This window comes from Meriones unguiculatus, chromosome 9 (genome assembly GCF_030254825.1).
Source record: "Meriones unguiculatus strain TT.TT164.6M chromosome 9, Bangor_MerUng_6.1, whole genome shotgun sequence".
NCBI classification, from domain to species: Eukaryota; Metazoa; Chordata; class Mammalia; order Rodentia; family Muridae; genus Meriones; species Meriones unguiculatus.
Genome location: NC_083357.1, coordinates 67,179,157 through 67,203,343, shown reverse-complemented (window position 1 = coordinate 67,203,343; position 24,187 = coordinate 67,179,157). Strand labels below are relative to the sequence as shown.

General features: G+C 44.9%; 2 protein-coding genes and 1 pseudogene across 3 annotated transcripts in view; all 3 read left to right on the top strand.

Moving 5' to 3' along the window:
- Positions 1–509: 509 nt before the first annotated feature.
- Positions 510–5,424, top strand: Polr3d (RNA polymerase III subunit D). Of its 2 annotated transcripts, none has more exons than XM_021642441.2 (9): positions 510–645; positions 855–1,024; positions 1,639–1,682; positions 2,753–2,904; positions 3,048–3,172; positions 3,429–3,597; positions 3,959–4,224; positions 4,385–4,537; positions 4,671–5,424. In XM_021642441.2, exons 2-9 carry the CDS (start codon positions 860–862, stop codon positions 4,791–4,793), a joined length of 1,197 nt encoding a protein of 398 aa, XP_021498116.1. In that variant the 5' UTR covers positions 510–645; positions 855–859; the 3' UTR covers positions 4,794–5,424. The 2 variants fall into 2 exon arrangements, with proteins under 2 accessions (XP_021498116.1, XP_021498117.1); XM_021642442.2 differs by lacking the exon at positions 510–645 and adding an exon at positions 666–696.
- Positions 5,425–5,562: 138 nt separating this feature from the next.
- Positions 5,563–24,187, top strand: part of Piwil2 (piwi like RNA-mediated gene silencing 2) — a 65,505-nt gene continuing 46,880 nt past the window's right edge. Inside the window, exons 1-7 of the mRNA XM_021642433.2 lie at positions 5,563–8,509; positions 8,767–8,830; positions 15,994–16,230; positions 18,884–18,971; positions 19,205–19,343; positions 20,287–20,493; positions 21,211–21,321. Of these exons, the coding sequence (XP_021498108.2) occupies positions 8,376–8,509; positions 8,767–8,830; positions 15,994–16,230; positions 18,884–18,971; positions 19,205–19,343; positions 20,287–20,493; positions 21,211–21,321 (980 nt within the window). The 5' untranslated portion in view covers positions 5,563–8,375. The remainder of the gene's footprint in view (positions 8,510–8,766; positions 8,831–15,993; positions 16,231–18,883; positions 18,972–19,204; positions 19,344–20,286; positions 20,494–21,210; positions 21,322–24,187) is intronic.
- On the top strand, positions 19,701–19,805 carry LOC132656674 (small nucleolar RNA SNORA70; annotated as a pseudogene).

Here is a 24,187-nt window from a genome sequence, read left to right as displayed (position 1 = left end):
GTTCCAGCAGTCATTAGTTCAGGAGGGTGAGGAGAGCTACTGACTGCCCTGCCCCAGATGCGTTAAGGGTGACATCCCAGGATCCCAGGAACAGCAAGGAAGAAGCTTGCGTGCAAAGGGCAAGGCCCAGAGGTACAGTGACCACTCCAAGGTCAACACAGAGAAGCTGCAGCCAGCCTCGGTCAGAGAGCTAAGCTCCCAGTGTCCGGAGCCCCATCCGGAGCAGCGACCCCATTGCTCGCAGAGGAGGCTCCGCAGCGGGGACTCCACACCCAGCAGGTAGGCGACCTTGGAGACCCCCACCCCGAGGACTGCACCTCCACTCCCTGCCAGGCGCCGGGACACACCCCCAAGGAGTCACACCTCCCCGTAGTTGACATTCCTCCCCCTTATCCTTTTTCGCCCTCTCAACCCAGCTTTTCCCGACTCCGGGAAGAACCGGGAAGAGAAGGCGGAGGGCAGCGAGGCGCCGTCGGATAAATACTATGGTCCGGTCCCGCCCCTTTGACGTCACTTCCGCCCCAGGGCAAGATGGCAGCGCCCGGCCTCTGCCACGCAGACTTCCGCCTGGCAGGGACACTGGGGGCTGGGGGCTGGTCGCGTCGTTGGTGAGGTCGTGACCCTCGGCGTGGAGCCTCAGCGCAGGTGCGTCATGCAGCCCCGGGGAGAGGGCATGTGGCGAGTCCAAAGCTAGAGGTGGGGCGCTCCGCGAAGCCTCGCCACGTGGGACGGGGAGGGGCTGAGGCGCTGAGAGAGCGACGCACTGTCGGGGGCGGGAGGCCACGTGGGTGGGGTTCCGCCCGGCGTTTGCGCGTCCAGTCCTTGGAGTCACTTGGTTGCCCACTTTCCTTCAGGAACCATGTCGGAAGGAAACGCCGCGGGCGAGCCCAGCAACTCTGGAGGGCCGCGACCCCTTCTCTCTGGGGGCCGCGGGCTGATCGGCCGGCGGCCAGCACCTCCGCTTACACCAGGCCGCCTTCCCTCAATTCGCTCCCGGGACCTCACCCTTGGCGGAGTCAAGAAGGTACCTGCGAACGCGTTTGTACGGAAACCGAAATACCTTTTGAGTTCCAGGCCGTGGGAAAGCAACTCGTGATGTTCTTGTGAGGTCTTGTGCCCCTGATGGGATGTCAGCCTCTGGGAAGACCTTCAAGCCTAGGTGCTGGTACAAGATACTGTGGTTTCACAGGCATTTAAAATTAAAAGGCGGACAACCTAGCTAATTCAAGATGTTCAAATGTGCTTATTGTGTTTTGGACACCCTTAAAAAAATCCCTTGAAAGTCAGGCAGCCATAAGCTTTACTTGCAGTTTTGAGTGTTCAGAACTCTGGATGTCAGTACTGAAACTAATAACAACTAACTTAGACATGAATGAATCTTAGACATGACCTTAACTGCTCTCTCTGGAAATAGTGTCGATATAATGAGTATCTCTGAAAGGAAAGAGCAGAATGACACGAAGAGTGTAGCTGCTTAGCTTTGCCTTGGGTACGTCTAGTGATAGGCTACCAGTGTCATCATCCATTTGTGAGTGCTGGCAGACCTATCTTTCTAAGCCTTCCCAGAACTGTTTCTCCAGTGAAACTGACTGGTCTGTTGAGCACTTTGAAAATGTAAGATTGTATTTTACTTTGCAGAAAACCTTCACCCCAAATATCATCGGTCGGAAGATCAAAGAAGAGTAAGTAGCTAGGATTAATGAATATTTACCCAGTATTGCTCCGAATCTGGGGATGTAATTAGGTGTGTGGCTCAAAATTTTAATTTACACTGTTTGCTTATACACTAATGGTTCTCAGCCTTCATCCCAGGTTATCTAGAGGCATATTTGCTTTCAGACAGTGTCTCTTTACATGGCCCTGCATATCCTGGAACTGACTATAAATGGCTGGCCTAGAATTCAGAGATCTATCTGCTTGCCCCTCAGAGCTGCCTCCTAAGTGCTGGAATCAAGATGCACATCGCCATGTCTGCCTGCAAGGCACTTTGTATTAGAGGCCTTTTTCTTTTTTACTGTAATAAAAGCTGAGATAGTCAACTTATAGAGAGGGAGATTTTGCGCTAGAGAGATGGCTCAGATGTTAAGAGCATTGTCTGTCCTTCCGGAGGTCCTGAGTTTGTTTCCTAGCGACCACATGGTGGCTTCCAACCATCTATACTGGGATCTGATGCCCTCTTCTGGCATGCAGGTGTACATGCAGATAGAGCTCTTATATGTGTAAAGTAAATAAATATATCTTTAAAAAAAATAGAAAAATTTTATTTTGGCCATCAGAATTTTGGAGATTTTAGTCCATGATCATGTGGTTCTTTCGATTTTGGGTCTATGGTGTAGAGTGCCTGAGGGAAGAAAGAAATGGAGGAGAAGAAAGGGCTGAGTTTCTGTTTTCCTTCAGGGTCTGGACAACCATTCAGTAGGTTCCATCTCTCACAGTTTTAACTACCTTCTAATGCTGAGATGGGCTAAGCTCTTCATACTTCCCTTCCTCTTAAGTTCCTCTGCATTCCTTCCTTTCTGCTTTTAGGCAGTAAAAAAATCAAACCAAAAACACACATTATGGTCAAGAAGGTAAAGTAAAGCAAAATGAAAGGCCCTGCTTTATTAAAGATATAAAGGCTGTAGCAAAGGATTGGGTTCCGATTCTCCTGCTGTACTTACTGGCTCACAAACTCTGCTCAGTTGGATGAAACGGAGTGAGCGAGGAGGGTTTGTTTTTGGAGACAGACCCTTTTATCAGTTCTCACTCCCAGGCCAAAGGAAGAAGTAACTATGAAGAAGGAAAAGCGCGAACGGGATAGAGACCGCCAACGTGAGGGTCATGGACGGGGACGTGGCCGCCCAGAAGTGATCCAGTCCCATTCTATCTTTGAGCAGGGTCCTGCAGAAATGATGAAAAAAAAAGGTACCAGGAAGGGATCAATTCTGGGTTGCAGTTTAGACTGCCTGAGAAGGCGGAGCAGTGGACTTCTCCATTCCTAGTTTGTTTTTTCCTTGCCCTTGCCGTCTTCCTTATTTATCTCTAGTGAACAGGGTGATTTCCTGCAGGGAACTGGGATAAGACAGTGGGTATGTCAGACATGGGACCCTCTCATATCATCAACATCAAAAAAGAGAAGAGAGAAACTGATGAAGAAACCAAGCAGATCCTGCGCATGCTGGAGAAGGATGATGTAGGTACCAGGAGCCTGGCTGCTAAAGAGGGCTTTTAGAGAGCTAAGTCGAGATGCGGGGTTCACTGATTTCCTGGAGCTTTTGGTTACAGAAACAGTAACGTGGGCCTGGGCAGGCAGCTCAGTTATAAGAGTCCTTGCCTCCATGTGAGATGCCTAGTAACACACGTACACACACATAGCAAGGGAAGCACTGAAACGGACTGTGACCTAGGCACATATGCTGACATTCTGTGTGATCCTAACTCTTTGGCAGTTCATCGATGACCCGGGGCTAAAGAATGACACACGGAACATGCCTGTGCAGTTGCCACTGGCTCACTCAGGTTGGCTTTTTAAGGAGGAAAGTGAAGAGCCAGAGGTTAAGCCTTTTTCAGCTGGCCCCAAGGAAGAAGACATGGAAGTGGACATGCCTGCTGTAAAAGGTACCCTGTGTCAGCTAACTTCCATCCCCTAGCTCTCCCAAGAAGCCCCCACATGACCTCCAAGACTGCTGCTCACCTGCGCCTCCTTTTCATTTTCACTCAAACGTACAGGCACAGAACAAAGGCGTAGTTCTCTCCTCAGAGTTCACATGCCAGTGAATAGCAGTACACCTGGCCCCGGCTGTCCCATTTTAGAGAGGTCACACATGTATTGAATTTCTTCCTTGCTCCTCCGTGTAACTGGCATCTCCAGACTTCTGGCTGAGCAACTGTGGGACACATGGATGTGAAGGGTTGGGAACAGTGAGCTGGCTTCGTGGGCGGCTCCTTTATGTCTTTTCCTTCATCTCACTTTTGGCAGTGAAAGAGGAGCCACGGGATGAGGAAGAGGAGGCCAAGTTGAAGGCCCCTCCAAGAGCAGCCAGGAAGACCCCTTGTCTCCCGAAGGACGTGTCTGTTGCAGAACTGCTCAGAGAACTGAGCCTCACCAAGGATGAGGAGCTGCTGTTCCTTCAGCTGCCTGATACCCTTCCTGGGCAGCCACCCACTCAGGACATCAAGCCTATCAAGACAGAGGTGCAGGGCGAGGATGGACAGATGGTGGTGATAAAGCAAGAAAAAGACCGGGTATGCTCAACAGTGGGTTCTGGGGAAATTCCAGGCTGGTACCGCCAGAACACAGCCCTTGTTGCAGAGACTTTTCTGCTGCTGCATTGCTCTCTGGGAACAGAGTGGGATTCATTCTCCAAAGCTGTTGCCTAGTGTCCTCTGCTGCTTCTCTCCACAGGAAGCCAGACTGGCAGAGAATGCTTGTACCTTGGCTGACCTGACAGAGGGTCAAGTGGGCAAGCTGCTCATCCGCAAGTCAGGGAAGGTACAACTCCTCCTGGGCAAGGTGACTCTGGACGTGACCATGGGAACAACCTGCTCTTTCCTGCAGGTGCGACCCCTGTGGGCCAGGGAGGGGAGTGTCAAGCAGCCTTGGCTGAGGCAGTGAGGGGAACTCCTGGGTCACTGGATTGAGGGCTGGGTGTGGGTATGTGGCCCTCACTGATGTTTCTGTTCAACGGCAGGAATTGGTGTCTGTGGGCCTTGGAGACAGCAGGACCGGGGAAATGACAGTCCTGGGACACGTGAAGCACAAACTTGTGTGTTCTCCCGATTTTGAATCCCTCTTGGACCACAAACACCGGTGAAACGAACAGATGGAGGAGGATGGTGACTGCCCACGACTGCTGCCTGCTCCAGACCGATTTGTTCTCAAACACATGCAGCCCAGAAGGGGCCTGTTCAGCCCACCCATTGCAGTCTTTGGCAGCTGTCGTCCCAGTTTCCCCTGACTAGGGCCAATACTGCATCCCTTACCCTGGCAGCTGAGAATGGCACAATGGCCTTCCCACAGCATGAGTATGAAAGGCACAGCCTCAGTGCTTGGAACTTGACCCTGCTATTTATTTTTTATTTATGTCTTAATCCTCATAAACTGACTGCATCCTCCCAAGGTAGGATGGGTCAGGCTTCTTTTTGGGAGCCGTGGGTTACAGGGATGAGAAGGGGAGGAGTTCAGGTGGGTAGGAAAGAACAGGGGTGAAGTTTGAGACTTGAAATTCAGTCCCAGCTCACTGGTTTCTAGTTCTATGTCCTCAAACTACCTAACCTTTCTGAGCCTCCTATTCCTCATTCGACAAACATGAGGATAATACCTACCTCACAGGGTCAGTGTGAGGATCAAATGGAATATTGTAGATGAGAACTCCTTGCATAAGACCAGCCATACATTGTATAGATTATCCCCATAGGCACTCAATAAATGTTAGTTTCTCTTTCCTTTGCTTAAGTTTATTTCCTAACATATTAACATTCTCTGAAGAAGTAACTAGTTCTGCTCACATCCCTACTTTTGTGACTTCATTGTTTGTTTGTTGTTTAAGACAGGGTTTCTCTGTAGCCCTGGCTGTCCTGGACTCACTTTGTAGACCAGGCTGGTCTCAAACTTACAGATACACGTCTGCCTCTGCCTCCCTGAGTGCTGGGATTACAGGCGTGCGCCATGATGTCCAGCTGACTTCATTGCTTTCTAAATTCTAATTTAGTCTTCTTTGTGCTGAGCCTGGGAGCTGGACCATCCTAGGCAAGTGCCCTACCACTGAGCCATAAACCCCAGATTTTCTTCAGTCCTGCTCTGCATCCCATTTCCACCCTGGGCCAGTGTAATGAATGTTGATGACAGCTCTTCCATACCTTTTCTCCCTTACTGTCTTGGCCACCTGCTTCCTGTTAGTTTCTGCTGGAAGAAGTTAGAGGCCTTTAGTGTGGTAGGCCGAGGCTTACTCTTTGTACCCTCTTCTGCAGTGAGTGGCCAGTAGACTTAACTTCCATAAAGGTATTTCTCAAGAGAAACATGGCCAGAATTCACAGTACACTTCATCCAATAGTGCCTAAAATAACAAAACAGCCGTGGTGAGATTCGGGTTGACACTTGAAAGGTGACCTCCTACTTTAGAAGCTTGGTGTTTGAGAAGTTTCCTTCTGCCTCCTAGCATCACCAGGTGTGCTTGCCCAGTGTGGCATGCCTGGTTTCCAGTGCTGTGTTTATGACTGTCACCTTGCTTCCTTCACTGGGATCAAAGCTCTGTGTACGTTGCCTGGGAGAACATCTACTCTTCCTTCCTTGTTAGCAGAGCTGAGGCATTTTCAATTTGGAGCAAAGACAGCTCTCTGCTGACACCTTAGCATGTAGTAGCATCTGGAGTGATAAACAGATTCAGTGAGGACTGCCAGGTGGCCCTAGACTCTTCAGGTGCTGCTTCTTGTAGTCTCCCTCTCCCTTCTTCTCTAGTCTGTGGTTTATTGAGCCACATTGAGAAAAGCTGGGGCTTTTCTACAGAGCCCCACCGGCTGCCCAACCAGGTGCTGTGAGGAGATTGAGTCTTTAGTGGCTACATTGTCCTTCAGGAACCAAAAGCTCACACTCGTCCTGTTGAGGAGTGGTGTTAGTCTTTTCATAGTCGAGAACAGGAGTGGAAGGGGTTCCTTGGGATTGAATGCCAGGAAATCCTGTCTGGTCTAAGGCAGCGTTGATTAGCTCTGTGTGACCCCTTTGTGCTTTTAAATAGCTGATGTACTGCCCTTGGGTGTCTGTGGAATCCTCTCTGTTCTGATTCGGAATACCCCTGCTTTTTACAGTTTTTTTTTTTTTTTACAGTAACCCAATAGCCTGTGTCTTTAGATGTTTGGTACTTTGCAGTCCATATTTCTCTCTCTCTCTCTCTCTCTCTCTCTCTCTCTCTCTCTCTGTGTGTGTGTGTGTGTGTGTGTGTGTGTGTGTGTGTGTTTTAAAGTGTATAGCTCAGTCTGGCCTCAAACTTTGAACCCTGTCTTGGCCTCCTGAGTGCTTTAATTACAGGCATGTACCAACTATGGACAGAAACCTTTGCATTCTTTGAGTCTTCCAAGAAGATGGTGTATTACTATCTTCACAGTTTAAAATGCCTTAATAGTGAAGCTTTTGACTGTCAGTTCTCACCACCTGTCTCTAGGTTCCAGATGCCCAAGTTAGGAGAGCTTATCGGTTCAAGGCTGGGAAAGAGAGGCAAGTTTGCTTTCTTAGCTGAGCTCTGAAGTGAAGCATCCATTTCTACCAGCTACATGTGCAAATAACGGGGGGTGGGGGGGGAGGCAGTTCGTATAAGGATGCAAATGAATGCAAATGTATTACTACCTGCATCTGTGTGTATATATATTCTGTTAGAAACAGAACTAAAGACTTGTTCATTTCTTTGTATAAGCAACTATAGGCTTCAGTCAGGCTTGGGGTTGGTTTCAACTCTACAAGTAACCTTGCACAGAGAAAAATCACTTGTCCTCAGTTTACTTAATTTTTTTGAAAGAAAAAATGTTACTGCCATAGTGGTATCACCATATCTTTTTTATAGTGTTGCTCTTTATTTTTTAATTAAAAGAATTACTTTGCATCAGTTGTGAGTACGTATACATGGAGGTCAGAAGACAACTTTTAGGAGTCAGCTCTCAACTTTCTACCCTGTTGATACAGGATCTCTTGTTTCTGCGGCTTCTTTTAATGTGGGTCTCAGGTATGGAACTCATCAGCAAGTACCAACCAGCTTTACCCACTGAACCAACTTTACCCACTGAACCAGCTCCCTAGTCTGCTTTTCCTTTCTAAAAATGTGTTTTGAGTGACTTGCCTGTGTGTGTATATACTTAGTGCATGCTTGGTGTCTGCAGAGGTCAGAAGGGGGCATCAGATTGCCTGGCACTTGAGTTATGGATGGTTGCAAGCCACTACATGGGAGCTGGTTCCAAAACCATGTCTACTGCAAGAATAAGTGCTCTTAATCTCTTCAGTCCCCGTCCCCCCTGTTACTATTAAATTAGAATGAAAGTAAAGACTTTATTGGGTACTGGATAAATAGGTTCCAGTAACAGACACTTGGGATCAGCAAGCTTTTATTAAGCCAAAGTCTATTCAGAATCATAGGAAGGCACAGAACACCTTACCCCCTCCCCATGGTTTTTTGCACCCTGTCCCAGTCTCCCGAGTTCCACTTTAGCCATACAGACCTTGCTGCCCTGTCACACAGTGGGCAGGCTGCACCTCCTCCTCCCCCCAATGTCTTCCCCAGGTCTTGACTCAACTTTCCCCAGGTTTTTTTTACTTAATTCTGAGATCCTTCAGTTCTCTGAAACTCCTTGATCACTCTACATGAATTAGCAAATTTGGATGCAGTGCTTGCCACTTGCTGCCAACACTTAGGATGCTACACCCAGAGGGTATGAGTTTGAGGCTAGCCTGTGCTAAACAGTCAGTTCCAGGTAAATCTAGGCTGCATGGCCAGGCTTTATTTCCTTTTCTTATCTGCCTCCCTTGCCTCCACAGCATTTTCACTTGGTGAATCTTCCTTTCACTTCTTATCTGATATTCCCACTAGAATGACTGTAGAGCACAATCTATATTTTAGTATATTTTGAGTGCTATAGACTATATCTTAGTACATAAAATAGTTCCTTGCACATAACAATAAGTTCTGGTTGGGAGAATAAAGAAATAACTATTATGTGCAAATTGTATGTGTTCTAGTCAACACCTACATTTCTAAGCAAATGTGTGAGAAGTTGATCCAGCTGAAATGTCCCTCCCTCTTCCAGGAAGGAGAAAGTATCAGGCCAATCCTGTGGGTTGGGCTTTGAGCAGGTTCAGTGTATTGGCCTTGTGGGTATATGAATGGCATTGTTTTACATTAATGTGTCACACGTGCTCATAAATCTCAGAGGGATCATGGCAGGTGGGAATTGCTTTGTATAGACAGGTTCTTGCATCTCTGAGACCCCACAGCCCTAATGGTTGCTATAAGCTAAGTCTTTGGTTGGCCCTTTGCTGGTTGTAGCATGGTTAAAGAGAAGTCGCTTCCGAGGTGTGGTAGTTCCGTGGTGGTGTTGGGATTTGCTTCCCCTCTGATGGGAATAAGGAGTACATCTCTTTTTTTTTTTTTTTTTTTTTGTCTTTTGAAACGATTTTATGTAGCTCAGACTGGCTTTGAACTTACTATGTAGAAGAAGAAGCTGGCCTTGAACTCCTGCTCATCTGTACTTTGCCTCAGAGTACTGGGATAAGAGGCATGTACCACCACACTCAGCTGACACAACTCTTTGGAGACAACTCTTAAGATTGCTTCCAGGTTCTCATTAAAATTGAACACCAAGGGTGAAGTTAGGGATATGCCTCAGTGAGCAAAGGTGCCTGTTGCCCAGACTCATGTCTAAATTTGATCCCTGCAACCTATCTACAGGGTAGAAGGAGAGAACCAACTGTGTAGTCCTCTCATCTCCACGTGTGTGCCACGGCATATGCACACACATAAAAAATTATTTAAAACAAAACACTTGCCAGGTAGTGGTGGTGCACACCTTTAATCTCAGCGCTTGGGAAGTAGAGGCAGGCAGATCTCTCTGAGTTTGAGGCCAGCCTGGTCTACAAAGCAAGTCCAGGACAGCCAGTGCTACACAGAGAAACCCTGTCTCAGAAAAACAAAACAAACAAAAATAGCCACTCGATAAAGTGTCCCAACTTGTATCAGTCAAGGCCTCATGACAGATACTTTGCTTTTGGGATGGGTGAACTCTGGTTCTACATCTAGTGATATATGAAGGGCCCAACCAGGGAGGAGGGATGGCAGTTATCCCTTTGGTAAAATTGATCCTCTACCCCACAGCCCAAAGCAAAGCCACTGGCTCATGAAGCTCCCAATTCATAGAGGCTCTCTTCTGTGCCAGAACCTGGCTCACTGATGTTTGCTAAACTGAAACCAGCGATGCTTCTGAGGGCTGCTATGGTAGCATCCACACCAGATGTGCGGAATGGAAATTTGCATGTGTTTTCACCACAGAAATCAAAGCTGTTCTCAAAGCACTGGCCAATACTACTTTTACTAACTCAGACAGTAACCTACCTGTTTGGTCTGCCATTTGGAAAAGTACAGTCTGGCAGGTTAAAGATTTCCATTTTTGGAACCATGAAGCAAGGAGACAAAGCTGATAAAACCAGCTGGGTTAATCATGTAGACTGACCATAGTGAGGGTTCATTCTCTAAAGAAACCAACTGGAATCAGCACAGGCTGAAGCTGTACCTTCCAGGTTGCCACCTTTGCCACTTGGATTCCTTGTGTTCTAGACATGGCAGTGCACCCATCACTATGGACTGGAGAACCAACTAAAGGACTGATGTTTTACAGGCACAAGCTGCTGGTGCACAGACCCAACCACAACTTCTAAAAAAAACCTCAGCTGTCAACCAGGCATGATAGCACACACCTGTAATCCAGGCACTCCGGACACTGAGACAGGAGGATTGCTGCAAATTGAAGGCCAGCCTGGACTACAGAGTGAGTTCCCAGCCAGTTTTGGATACAATGCAACTACCTTTAACCAGGACCTCCCCTGCCCCCAACATATACAGAAAAGAAACCGAAATAAAAATGCGGTAGGCAGGCTTCGGATGTAACTCACTTGGAAGAGCATTTGCCTTGCAAGCACAAAGCCCAGGTTTGGTCCCCAGCACTGGGTAGATAGTGAGACAGTACATGCCTATAATCCTAGTACTCTGGAGGTGGAGGTAGAAGGATCAGAAGTTAAAGGTTAGCCTCAAGCTCAAGGCCAGTCTGGGATACATGAGATCCATGTGTGACAAAAATAAACTTGTCTATTGGGAAGGGAGACACAGCACAGCATGAGGCCTTGGGCTTTTCTGTGTTAACTTTGATTGCTGTGACAAATACTAAGTAGAAACAGTTGAAAGAAATTTGAAAGTGAAAAATCACGGTCCAGATTAGCTGGCTCCATTGTTTCTGGATGTATAGCACAGGAGAATATCATGATGAAAGATACAGTGGAAGCCAGCGTGGTGGCATTCCTGTAATCCCCGTGCTTGGGGAGGTAGAGGAAGGCGAATCTCTGAGTTCAAGGCCAGCATAGACTACAAAGCAGCCAAGGCCACAGAGAGAAACCCTGTCTTGATACTTGAGTCCAGAAGAGGGCGACAGATCTTATAGAACTGGAGTCAGACAGCTATAGCACTCCGGGTGTTGGAAATGCAATTTGAGTCCTCTGCAAAAGCTAGTGTTACATGTAACTGTTGAGCCTTTTTTCCAGCTCCAACACACCCCCAGTAGCCAACTTGCTCCAACTAAACTATGCCACCCAGGTCTCCGGCACCTCCGTGGAGGACTATTGAGTTATGAAATCATCAACATATTTTATTGCTATTAATGAAGTTGAGCCTTTATGATCCAATTCCAAAGGACTTTCAGGTGACAGACCTTTTTAAAAACAAAACAAAACAATGAACCTTTTAGGGATCTCATTTCATATTAAAATCATAACATCAACCAACCTTTGTTGACTAGCAGTCTGGAGGCTACTAGCTCACTATTGTGGGCACTTTCTCAGATTCTTTTCTTGCTGCTCCAGTCCAATGAGATGACTTTGACTTCTCCACTGTGGTCTTTGAAACTAATCTTAGAATTTTGTAGACATTTTCAGCCAAAGAAAGGCAAATTTCTGATTATAGTAGGCTCTCCAGTCAGTGAACATTGCTTTCTATACATGGACATCTGGTACTGTGGAACGAGGAAATACCCTCCTCAGAATTCAACTCAAAAGGGTTGTTTGATAAGTAGTTGTGTACAAAGAAGAAACAAGAAGAAATTAGTTATCCTGATGACAAAGATCAAACTTTCCCCAAGGAGCTTGACACTTCTCATAATCAGGAAGTAGTCTAATGATAGCATCTCCCCCTTTTTCCTCTATCCTTTTTTCTCTCCTGTCTAGTGTTGGGTTGAAAGGTAAAAAAAAAAGGGGGGTACAGAAGAGTGGAACAAAGAGGAACCCACAAAACAGCAAACACCAGCTACAATGAGCTATCCAACTAGCCACATTAGAAATGAGAACATTTCTTTAATTTTTAAATTACAATTATTGTTTGGGATGCACACTTGTCACAGCAGGACATGTAGAGGTCAGAGAACAAATGAGACTCACTTCTACCACATGGGTCTTTAGGATCTGTTAGGCTTAGGTGTAGGCATCTTTACTCACTGAGCCATTTCACCAGTCCAGAAATCAAATTTGTAGATGAGTTTTGATGGGGACAAATCACATCTAAACTACAGAGTAAGACATTTTGGTTACTGGCAGGGCTGGTTCCCTCTTAGTGACTCTCTGGGTGCTGGGGATTGTACAGAGGGCCTTGAATACATTAGACAAATGCTGTATTTGTGTGTGCTTTTTCTTTTAAAAATGCTACCCTAAAGATGAAACATTTATTAGGAACGTTAGCGCCCCAAAAGAGAATATAAACAGCAAGAGATGTTGCTTAGCTTTGGAAAGAATCTTAATAAATGCCGATGGTTCCAAATACTTCCCATCTTTATCTCCAATCAACACTAAGATTGGGTTTTTCCTTTGGTGAAATAGTTACAGGTTACTTGGAAGCTCTGAACTGAAGCTTCCTACTTTTGGTTCAACACTGAAAAGCTAAGGAACCCAACCTACAACCTTTGTAATGAAAGCTGCTTGTTCCAGGTTACAATCCAGCATGCTCAGAGAACTACTGTTACCGCATACCCGAAGACAGGCTCCTTTCCCTCAGCGACTGTTTCAGTATGCAATGAGTGAATCTTAAATGCAAGCTTTGATCAGTGTTCCAGAAAGGACAGGGAGCTGGGACTTCATTAGGGTTGGAGAACAATTTCATTTTTACCCCCCTCTCCAGCTTGGAGGCTTTGGTGCACCCCTCAGTCCTGGGCAGAACAAGTACTCCACCATTGATCTACAGCCCTCTATCAAGACTACAGCCTTTAAGCTGGGAGGACAGAGCAGGTGACTATCAACATGAACGTATTAGCTACATTTGTTTACAGGAGCAGCCCACTGAAAGGAATTCAGGACAACCTTCTGCCGCAACACACTTCAAAATTACTCCCCTAACTTCTAACACCGGTTTGCGCTCAACCTCCACATAGCTAGACTACATGAAAGGGCAAGCCAATGAGGTGATGGACTCCCATGAGTGGCATGTTATGTGGCCAATGGGCTGAGCCCCTGGCCCAGGAAGAACCGGAAATCAGGACTTGGGGCATGTGGTTCATGCCAAGTAGCAGGTGGGGTGGTGAAGGTAGTGTTCTGCTTAGGCAGTGTGCTTCATGTTTCTGACGACTCCAGGCCAGGTGAGAAGACAAAACTCAGATTTTAGCAACTAGGAGGGCTAAGGTCCCTCTTGTGCAAGCTTGACGGGGCTTTTGTCCAGGCTCCTGGTGGTGAGCAGGGCGCTCTCAGCCAGGGCCCTCCTACTCTCTTGGGCCATCTCCTACCCCACGCCCCTCCCCCACAACCACGAGGTGGTGTGGGCGGGGGCAGGGTGGACTGGAATTCGTTATTCCAGGCCGCGAGTGCGGGGAGGAACGCAGGGCCTGGAATAGGAGGGAAAGGAGGTGGCTCGTGGACCGAGGGCACTCTCTTGGGGTTCAGTAGCACAAGACCCCAAAAGAAATCTAGGCAAGATTCCCAGCTGGCCATAATCCAGTTGGTGAAAAGGTACTTTCTGTCGTGGGCCTTGGGTGGGATTTGCTTTGAAGGACTTGGCCTCAGGTTAGGCCTGAGGCCTAGTTCCCCAGCCCAAAGGGCACAGATGGGGAACTAGAGAAGACAGGTCTGGCCTGGGACCCTTGACTGGCCAGTGTGTGAGAACTAACCCGGAAAGAAAACCCACTTGAAGGAAAGGCTTTCTGGAGGAGGGGTCCAATCTGTGAATGTGGTCATAGGAAGGTAAAAAGGATCCCAGAGGTCTGTGCTATAGCATCGCTTCGTATATACCAGTTAGGCAACTGACTTCTAGATCCTTAGATAAGGCAAGGGTGGCAAAAAGTGCAAGCTGCTGACCGAAAGGTGCTAGCAACTGAGGAGTTGAGTGTGCATCTTCTTTCTATTCCAGGCTGCATTTTTCTGTAGCTAATAGTGCAGGCAGTTCTTCGAAAGCTCAGGAAAGATTTTTGGGATTGGACTGTAGCGTAATGGTGTAATGCATGCTTAACATACATAAGGCCTTGGATTTGGTTCCTAGCACAAGAAGGATAAAAGGAAGACCAAAAAAAAAAAAAAAAGATTCTTCAGGAATCAGGACCAGGTCAGGACAATGAGAGAAACCCTTCACGGAGCAAGTCTTGAAATCCTTAAATTACAAAATTATTCTAAAAAGGCCTGATGGGTCTTAGATTTGAGCTAGGCCCAGAGGTTCATCCCTAGTTAACTGGGGAGGGAAGGAATTAAGTGGACCCGGTGAGAGTCAGCCTGGTAGTATAGGCTCAAGTACAAAGGCTTTGTACCCTGGAGACCTCAGTCCTATTAGTGTTTTAAAAAATAAATAAATAAATGAAGACAGATGACGATTCAGAAAAGCAGCTAAACCCAACAGAGTTAAATGCAATTATAGATTGGGGGTGGGAGGGAGACTGACATAGGAGAAAAAGCAAAACCATGAATATTTGTTGACAGAATAATTTTATTATATGGAGGTGTTAAGTTCAACTTATCATCCCCATGCATTAAAAAATTGTTCCTTTCTACAGTAGGTGGTTCGTTGATGTATGGTTCCTGGAGATGCTGTTTAGGTAGAGAAACTCAAGGAGAGCTTTGGTTAGTGGAAGGTGCTTAGAATGTTCTTAGCTCAAATGGGGCCTTAATGGGATTTGAGAGCTTATGCCTGTAATCCCTGAACACAGGAAGATTGCAAGTTCAAGGTCCTCTTGAGCTACACGGCAAGACCCTTTCTCAAAAATAAGACAGGTGTGGTGGCACAAGCCTGTCATCCCAGCTCTTGAGAGCCTGAGGCAGGAGGGTTGTCAAGAGTTCAAGGCTAGGTAGGGATACATACATAGCAATGTGTCTGTGCCTCTAATGGAAAAAACAAAAAACAAAGGAAGACAGGGTTTCTCTGTGTAGTGCTGGCTGTTTTGGAATACTTTCTGTCGACCAGGCTGGCCTTGAACTCAAAGAGATCTGCCTGCCTCTGCCTCCTGGGTACTAGGATCAAATGTGTGTGCCACTACCAGCAAGAATTTTTTAATTAAAATTTAAAAAAATTTTTAAATTTAATTAAAAAAATTTTTTGAAGTGAATCTGTTATAGGATATTGGTCCTGTCACCGATCTGATTTGCCTAATGAATCTTCTCTACTTTGTGAATCTGTTTTAGAAGAAGGAAAAGGCAAACAGTGGGAATTTTTAAGTTCTTAAGATTATTTATTTGAGAATTTCACCCTTATGTGTTATGATCATACTTATTTCCTTCCCAGACTCCTCCCAGACCTACCTCCTTTTCTACTCATCCAATGTTGTGGGGTTTTTTTCCTCCACCCATCACATCCAATATGTGCTGCCATATACTACTGGATATATGGCTTTTCTCTGTAGTGTGATCACTTTGCTGAATGATAAATTGATAAAGAAAAATGACTCCCCCCTCTCCCTGCTGTCAGTTGCCAGTGGCTTCTTGGCTAGGGGTGGGACTTCATGCTCACCTGCCTTCTCCATGCTGGGAGTTGATATGGCTTGAGCGGTAACCAACCACTTTCTGATGGCTTATAAATCCCATTGCACAAGATGAAAGAACCCGTGACTGTTGTCAGGCCAAGAACCTCCGACTAGACAGGCCATAGGCCCTAGGATAAAATCTATTCCTGTTATTCTGCTTAATGGACCCAGTGTTAAACTGACTTCTAATGACATATTACACCCATAGAGTAATACATCTCTCACCTCTCATCAGAAAAGCTTCAATTTACAGTAGATGTTGAATCTTTAACCTTTTGAAAACGCTGGCAGGTAGTTAATCAGAACAGAATCAACAATCATTCCTACAGCCTCTCGATGGATCCCGTCCGGCCATTGTTCAGGGGGCCCACTCCTGTCCACTCATCTCAATGTGTTCGGATGCCAGGCTGTTGGCCACAAGCTCCTAGACCCTTGGACCCAGCCTGGGGTAGGGCAGGACCTGCAGGCAGAGGCCTTGTGTTTAGAAAGCCAGAGGAATCCAGTCCACAACTCCAGCCAGTACAAAAGGTAAGACAGGGTTTCGGAAATGGGGATGCTTTGTTTATAATCAGGGGCTGTTGTTTTTATTTTTGACAAGTAGTTGCAGCTTGTGGTCTTGCAGTTCAGTCCTAGAGAAAGTGCCCCCAAATAAACACTGGATGGACTTGGGTCAGTGCCTAAGTTTGCTTTCTAGCCTCAGTCCTCCATCCGCTCATTTCTCCATTTTCCATTCTTTCATATATAGTTGAGGGGTTTAAACACAGCCGTTTGTGGCTCCTGACTGTTCAGAGTCTACTCTGATTAGCTCAGTAGTATTGAAACAACTCCTGCCTTGGCAGTAATAATTTTTTAGTTTGTTCCTTCCAAAAATTCCTTGAAGATAAGAGGATCCTCACTGTTGCTACTGTAGTGTGAGTGTGTTTAATTTCCCAATTATATGGAGATTTAAAAAGAACATTCATCTATAATTCACATTTCAAGGATGAAGGATGTGTATACATAATAGAATTATGATTATTCTTAGAAGAGTTGAAAGTGTTGAAAGTGTACAAGGCTCTATAAGAAAACTGACAGCAGTGTTGTTTGTTTAGTCAGTGAAATGCTTTTATTCGCCCAGCAGTCCTAACTGGCATAGCAGCAAGCTTTTAGGACTACCACAGCAGTTCAGTTGTGGGGTTCATTGGGTATTATATGAGAGGAAAAAAACACACTAGATGGGACTGAGGATGCAGCTCAGTTGGTAGAGTGCTTGCCTAGGATGCATAGAACCTAGGATTTGATTCCCAACACCGTACAAACTCGGTGTGGATGCGCAAATCTGTAATCTTAGCACTGAAGGGAGACAGGAGGATCCAAAGTTTGGTATTCATGTTTGACTATATAGCACATTTGAAAACAGCCTGTAAGAAACAAAACAAACCAACCAAACAAAAAACTCTAAACTCCTAATATCCTTAAATGATCTTTTTTTTTTTTCCCCCGTAAAATTGGTTAACCAATGTTCCTGTTCCCTTTTACCTTGGCCATGTAAGAAATAAACTTGGAAAGGGGCTTCGGAGAAGACTCAGTGGGGAAAGTACTTGTGTGACCACCAGCACCTGAGTTTGAATCTCCAGCACCTATGTAAAAGCTGGGCACATATGTAACCCCCTGTCTGTAATCCCATTACTCCTGCAGGGATCTGGGAAGTAGAGATAAGAGACCCCACAGACGAGCTAGTCTGGCATATGCACCAGCCAACAAGCAGCAAGAGACTGGTCTCAAAGAAGGTGGAAGACAGGGGCCTGTTGAGGTTGTCTTCCAGTTCGCATATACTCACTGTGGCTGCGTGCCCACAGTCACACCAATGCACAAACAAAGATAGAAAATATATTTTTTTAATTTTTAAAATTAAATAAATTTAATAATAAAACCAGCCAACCAAAAAAAAAAAAAAAGTGTGGGGTTGGAGGGAACTGAAGAGATGGCTCAGCAGTTAAACGCATGCACTCACTGCTCTTACTTATACCTGCATGTAGTCTACAACTACAGGTCTAGGGGATCTGATGCCGTCTTCTGTCCTCCACAGGCACCGAGTATACACACATAGTACACCTACATAGTGCAGGCAAAGCCAGTCACATATATAAAATCAAAATAAATCTTGTAAATATAATTATTAAATATAAGATGCACTGGAGCACACCTTTAATACTAGCACTTTAATACCAAGCAGAGGCAGGTGAGTTTCTGGGAGTTTGAGGCCAACCTGGTATACAAAGTAAGTTCCAGGTCAGCCAGGGCTACATATTTCAAATATGTAGACCTTATTTCAAACAAGTAAATAAATAAACAAATTTAAAGCCTGGAAAAACAGACAGCTATTTTGTGTTATTTTATTACAGTGTTTATCAATTCATAGGCTTTTTAAAAATATATTTTGTTGTTTTTGAGACAGGCTTTTTGTATTCTTGGCAGTCCCGTGAATTAAAAAACTGTGTAGATCAGGCTGGCTTAAAACTCACAGAAATCCATCTGCCTCTGCCTCCTGAGTGCTAGGATTAAAAGTGTGTGCTGCCAAGCCTAGCCAAAATCATAGACTTAAAAAATGTATTTCTTCTTTTATGTGTTTGTCTGCATGTATGTCTGTGCACCACATGGATGCCTGGTACCAGCGGGGCAGAAAAGGGCATTGGATTCCCTTCTGCCACATGAGTACTAGGAATTTGACCCAGATCTTCTGGAAGAACAGCCACTGCTCTTAACTGCAGAGCCACTTTCCACTTCCTTAAATTCACAGAGATTTTAGCCTAACTGCATGTACTTTAATAAGATGTGGTATTAAGTATTAAAAAAAATTGAAGTATTTTTTCCATTTAAAAATGTTTTATTATTCTTGTGTTTATTTTGTATGTGCATGCATGGTGTGTGTGTGTGTTTGTGTATGTACACATGCCACAGCATGTATGTGAAGGTCAGGTGACAATTTGTGAGAGTGGTTCTCCACCATGCAGGCTCCATGGATTGAACTCGGGTTCTCAGGTTTGGCAACAGGCACTTTCATTCATGGAACCATCTCACCAGCCAACATCCCTTAGTCTTGTACCATTGATAGGGTTTGGAGAAGGTGATTTTATTTAGAAAGCCATTGTTTCTAGGGTTCTAATCCATTTCTTAGCATAACCTTAATATCTTTCCTTAGGAGTCTGTGGGTTTGGTGTCCATGTTCCGTGGTATGGGCCTTGACACAGCATTCCGGACCCCTTCAAAACGAGAAGTGCCTCCTGTAGGTATGTGGAAGCGAACTGGAAATATGTAGGCATGTGTGGTTGCTTGGTTCTCATGTTACAGAAGCATGTGTGGTTGCTTGGTTCACATGTTACAGAAGCATGTGTGGTTGCTTGGTTCTCATGTTATGGGGGCATGTATGGTTGCTTGGTTCTTGTGTCCACATGATTTGTCTTCAGAAACCCAACTGCAAAATACTCAGCTCATAATAACAGCTGCGGTTTGGTTTTTGCAGGCAGAGGTGTTCTAGGTCGAGGCTTGTCAGCTAATGTGGTCCGCAAAGACAGAGAAGAACCCCGATCCTCTTTGCCGGATCCTTTGGTGCTGGCAGCTGGGGACAGCAAGCTCGCAGAGGCTTCTGTTGGTTGGAGTAGGTGGGTAGAGTCACTTTGTCCTGTAACCTCAAGAGTCAAATGCAAAGAGAGTTTTCTGGGACAAGCGTGTTATCTTCCAGATGAGCATTTCCAACATGGGCATCCATGGTGGTGTTTACCAGGAGTATTTGGTGGCTGTTCCTCCAGGCAGTCATTGGAAAGGGAGAGTAGTTCCCACTGGGTACCTCACAGCTTCATTTGACCCTTCACCAGGTCCCCTGATGGTAGATATGAGTCACATTCCCCTCAACTCTGCCTAGGAAGATGGCTCTGAGAGCACATGCCAAGAGTGGCTAGTGAATGGGTCATTATTTTAAGAGACCCCTAAGGCTGAGCTTGGGCCCCTTTGGGTATCCCCTACAAGAAAATAGTGGTAGGAAATGACTACAAACAGCAGCCTCCTTGGGAGTGGCATGTACCCGGTTGCCAATATGGTTGTCCTAAGGGACCTTGGAAACAATTTTGTGGAAGCTATTCATGCCTCTGATCTCAGTGCTGACATAGTTTGCATCATGCCTTTGGGAAGCCCCAGGACAGTAGCCAGGGTTCACACTGGCCAGGTCATCATGTCCATCCACACGAGGCTACAGAATAAGGAACATGTCATTGATGCCCTATGTAGATCCAAGTCCAAGCTCTCCATACCTCAAAGATCCATGCTTCACTAATTGCAATGCATATGAGTTTGAAGACATGGTAGCTGAGAAAAGGCTCATCTTGGATGGCTGTGGGGTCAGATGTCCACCAGTAGTGATCCCTTGAACAGGTGGTGGCAAGTGTAATCCTAAGGGCTTCCCTGTGTTTTCCTACACTCCAGCGAATCACGTTCACTAATAAATTTCACATCCAGTTTTTTAAAAATAAAAAGCATGGTACATTTGAGGGGATAGTCTAGATCCAGTGTAGACTAGAAAAGCCCTCACTTGCCTCTTTCTCATTTCAGAATGCTAGGAAGAGGCAGTTCTGATGTCTCTTTGTTACCACTGGGAAGAGCAGCGAGTAGTATAGGCAGAGGAGTGGAAAAACCTCACAGTGCCTTTGGCCTGACCACCCGGGATCCCCCACGGCTGCCACAACCTCCAGCCCTGTCTCCACCCTCACTGCTCTCTGCAGATTCCCCTCCAGTCCTGACTATGGAACGAAAGGAGAAGTGAGTTACGACCACCCTGTGCTCTGAAGGAGGGATGGCGAGGAAGGGTACCCCGCAACTTGCTTTCAGGTTGCCAGGTGGAAATGTGGACAGTGTTCTGTGAGTCTGCATTCTTGTGGGGTGATTGGGGCTGGAGGGTGTTTTGCCTTTTGACAGAGGGGAGATAGATGAAGAGGTTCCTGAAGAAGTACAGTGAGTTTAACTGTGACTATAAACTGTTGTGTGAGTAGTGAGCAGAATCTTGGCCTGTCACTTCCCTTCTACATCAGATTGATAGTGCCTTGTCATGTTGAAGATAAGACAGTCACCTAGGAGGAGTATTAACACCACTCACCTCTCTCTGTGGAACAAATTCTTTGTTAGGTGGCTGGCCTTGTTTATTGTAGTGATATTTGTAGGACAGCCCAGATGACTTTGTATAATTACATGTGGCTGTGTTTGTACATCTTGACTCCCAGTTTGTGTATCTGTAAGTTAAGTGGGAAAAATTCTCCCAGTCTTTTTCTTGTTGATGGGTGCTGCTTACTTGGTTATTGGGATTTATGATGCGTTTTTGTTTTTAATGTAGTCCCAGCTGGCCTTGAACTCCTGGGCTCAAGGGATCTTCTGGATTAGCCTCCAGAGAGAGTAGATGAAACTGAGTTGTATATTATCACGTCTGGCTTGTGCTCCCCCCTTTTTCTTTCCTTTTTTTTTTTTTTTTTTTTTTATCCTCAGAGAGATTTTGGTCAAGCAAGGATCGAAAGGAACACCTCAGTCTTTGGGACTGAACCTCATCAAAATCCAGTGTCATAATGAAGCAGTTTATCAGTATCATGTGACTTTCAGGTATGTACAGTTCTTTTTCTCCTTGTGCACTTCCTAGAAGACAGGGATGGTCTAGGTCCCTGAAGGTAAATCAGTACTGCTCTGAACTACTTCTGAATCCCCATGCAGTAAGCCTGCACTCAAGGTTCAGGATGGAAGTCCAAAGTTAGTTATTTGTGTGTGCTCTAGCTCTTGTCCCAATTTCAGGCTCACAGCGTGAAGCTAGAAATGGATTTAGTGTTGAAGTAATGAACTGTAAGCTCAGGGCATGTGCTTTGCGTGGGCTCCTCCCATGGCCTGTCCTATTTTTCTGGCTGTACTGATGCTTGAACTCAGGGCTTCACTACTGAGCAATGCTCCAGCACCCTTCCATGACCTCTTGGCTCACCTTTTGTGACTTTTTAAATTCTTTTTCTTAAATTCCTACCACTTGTATAAGATCCATAGCTCACAAAGCCTGGATCTCCTATGTATATATTATCATCATAAACATTTCATGTCTCTCCAATGATGGTCCAGGGTTAACCTAAAGGGCATGGGGATGGAGAGATGGCTCGGTGCTTAAGAGCATGTGCTGCTCTTGTAGAAGACCCAAGTTTGGTCTTCCTTGTTGGGCAGCTTACAACCAGCTGTAAATTCAGCTCCAGGTGGATCAATACCATGCCCAAACATAAGTACAGATACATACAAATGATTAAAAGTAATAAAAATAAATCTTAAAAAAAAAAAAAAAAAACTCGGTTTGAAATCAAAGAAAAGAACTTTAATTTTATGGCAACCTTTTAGGATTTTTCCTGTTTTTTAGCATAAGGGTTCATAGTAGTTTATATTCTCTTTGTAAGATCATAGGAAAGCCTTTCTGTAGAGGTTATTGGTTGGAATCATGAAAAAAATGTTTTGAAATACGTTTGAAAAATATATGAAGATGGGAGCCTGCACTTTTCTGACAGTTCATAGAAATAGAACAGAACATAATGTTTTGCTGTGTGTACACATTGTGACACTGTCATATCTAATATGTCACTTACTTGTGGTGAGAACATGTAACATCCCCTTTACCAGAATATCATAAGTTAGAGTTGCATGCTCTGATTGCTGTAGTGTATCACTCATGGGCACTCTCCATGTCACAGAGCACTGCTGCTTTGGTAGAGCACTAACATCTCTCCTTCCTAATACCTTCTCCCACCGGTTAAAGTCATTTTTATAAAATTGTGTTTGTTTCTCAGTTTCATTCTTAACTTGGCTATCACCCAGATAATTGAGACTAATTATTCATAACCTGCTAAGCTAGTCTGGCTTCCTCCCATTGTGAATCCCATAGAAACTTGCACATTATGGCTTTCCCTGCTCAGTTGAACCTCTCCTGATGTCTTCTGGACCTCTGCCCATGGCTCAGTCCCCTACTTCCTTCTCTAACTCCTCCTCCCCTGGCTGGCAGGAAGTCCAGCCCTGCTCAGCGATTGTCTGTAAGCTGCTTTTTTATTGGCATATCTGAGGACAATTAGAGAGCAGAATTTATACAACATTGAGACAGGAAATTCTCAGAACAAGGACTGCAACCAGATATTGGTAGTACAGAGATCAGCATTTGAATTACACAATAATCCTATGCCCACATCCCCCCTTTTAGACTAATAAAAATATTTTTTTCTTACAATAACAAACTATATGTAATAATAACAATTATGAAAATTATCAGGTAAGATTTACATTTGTATATCTGGCACCCTTGAATAAAGTATTTTACTATCTATTTCTATCATACTGTGGAACTATAACTATTAGTCTTCAACCTTATCAGAGAATTAAGAAGGAATAAATATTACCTGAATATGTAGAAAGTACAGGCAAGCATCTTCTAAAAGAATAGAAATGACAGAGATATTTGACTGCCTGGACAGTCCCCAAATTTTCTCAATAATGTTGGAGCATCATCTTCAGACTTCTAGCTCAGAATATCTGACAGACTTTTCTGTGAAGCAGGAATTATGAAGGAGTGGCCAACCTTGTCCTTGCAAAGCTTGGCAGTTAACTGTCCTGATTCCATTTTGTCCTGTTTGGACACTATTCTGTCTGTAATTGACAAAAGGGCATTTTCTCACCCAGTGGCTAGCTTGCCACATATGAAGCCTTTGATGCTTTTTGAAGTAGAACAGGGTTGCTGCCAGGAGCAGACCTATCTCATTGTCAAAAAAAGACCTTAAGTTAATACAATCTTTAAATGCTATATTCTGTAGATCTCTGAGATTTTTGAAGACCATCTATCTTATCTGAATTGTTTGTTTCTAGATATTTTTTTAACCTGTCAATCCAAAAAATTATTTTTATAATTAAACTAGTATCTAACATGACTACGAGTTTGACTGTCTGACTGCTAATATGCATTTTGGGGGGTCGGGGGTTAAGACAGGGTTTCTCTGTGTAGCCTTGGCTGTCCTGGACTCACTTTGTGCATGGGGCTGGCCTCCAACTCACAGAGCTCTGCCTGCCTCTGCCTTCCAGAGTGCTGGCATTACAGGCATGCACCATGGCACCTGGCTTTAATACACATTTCTTAATTATCTTAAATAGTTGGTAATAGTAGCTTTTAAAAGGACTAGAATTTAACATTGCAGTTTTAAGAACTACAAGGTATAATACTTGCGCATGTTGTAACCAAATGCAATCTTAAGTCTGTATCAATATACAAAGATGTAAGATTTTTGGCTTACCAATGTTTTTTGGTCCAAAAGTAGATTCAATAATCTATCTTTTATTTATCATTCCTATAACCAACCCCTTTAAAGTGATAACAAATACTTATCACCCATAGAATGACCAAAAATCATCCACTCCCTCTTGGGAATGAGGCATAGTTTTCTTAAATTGTTTCCTGCTGATTTGG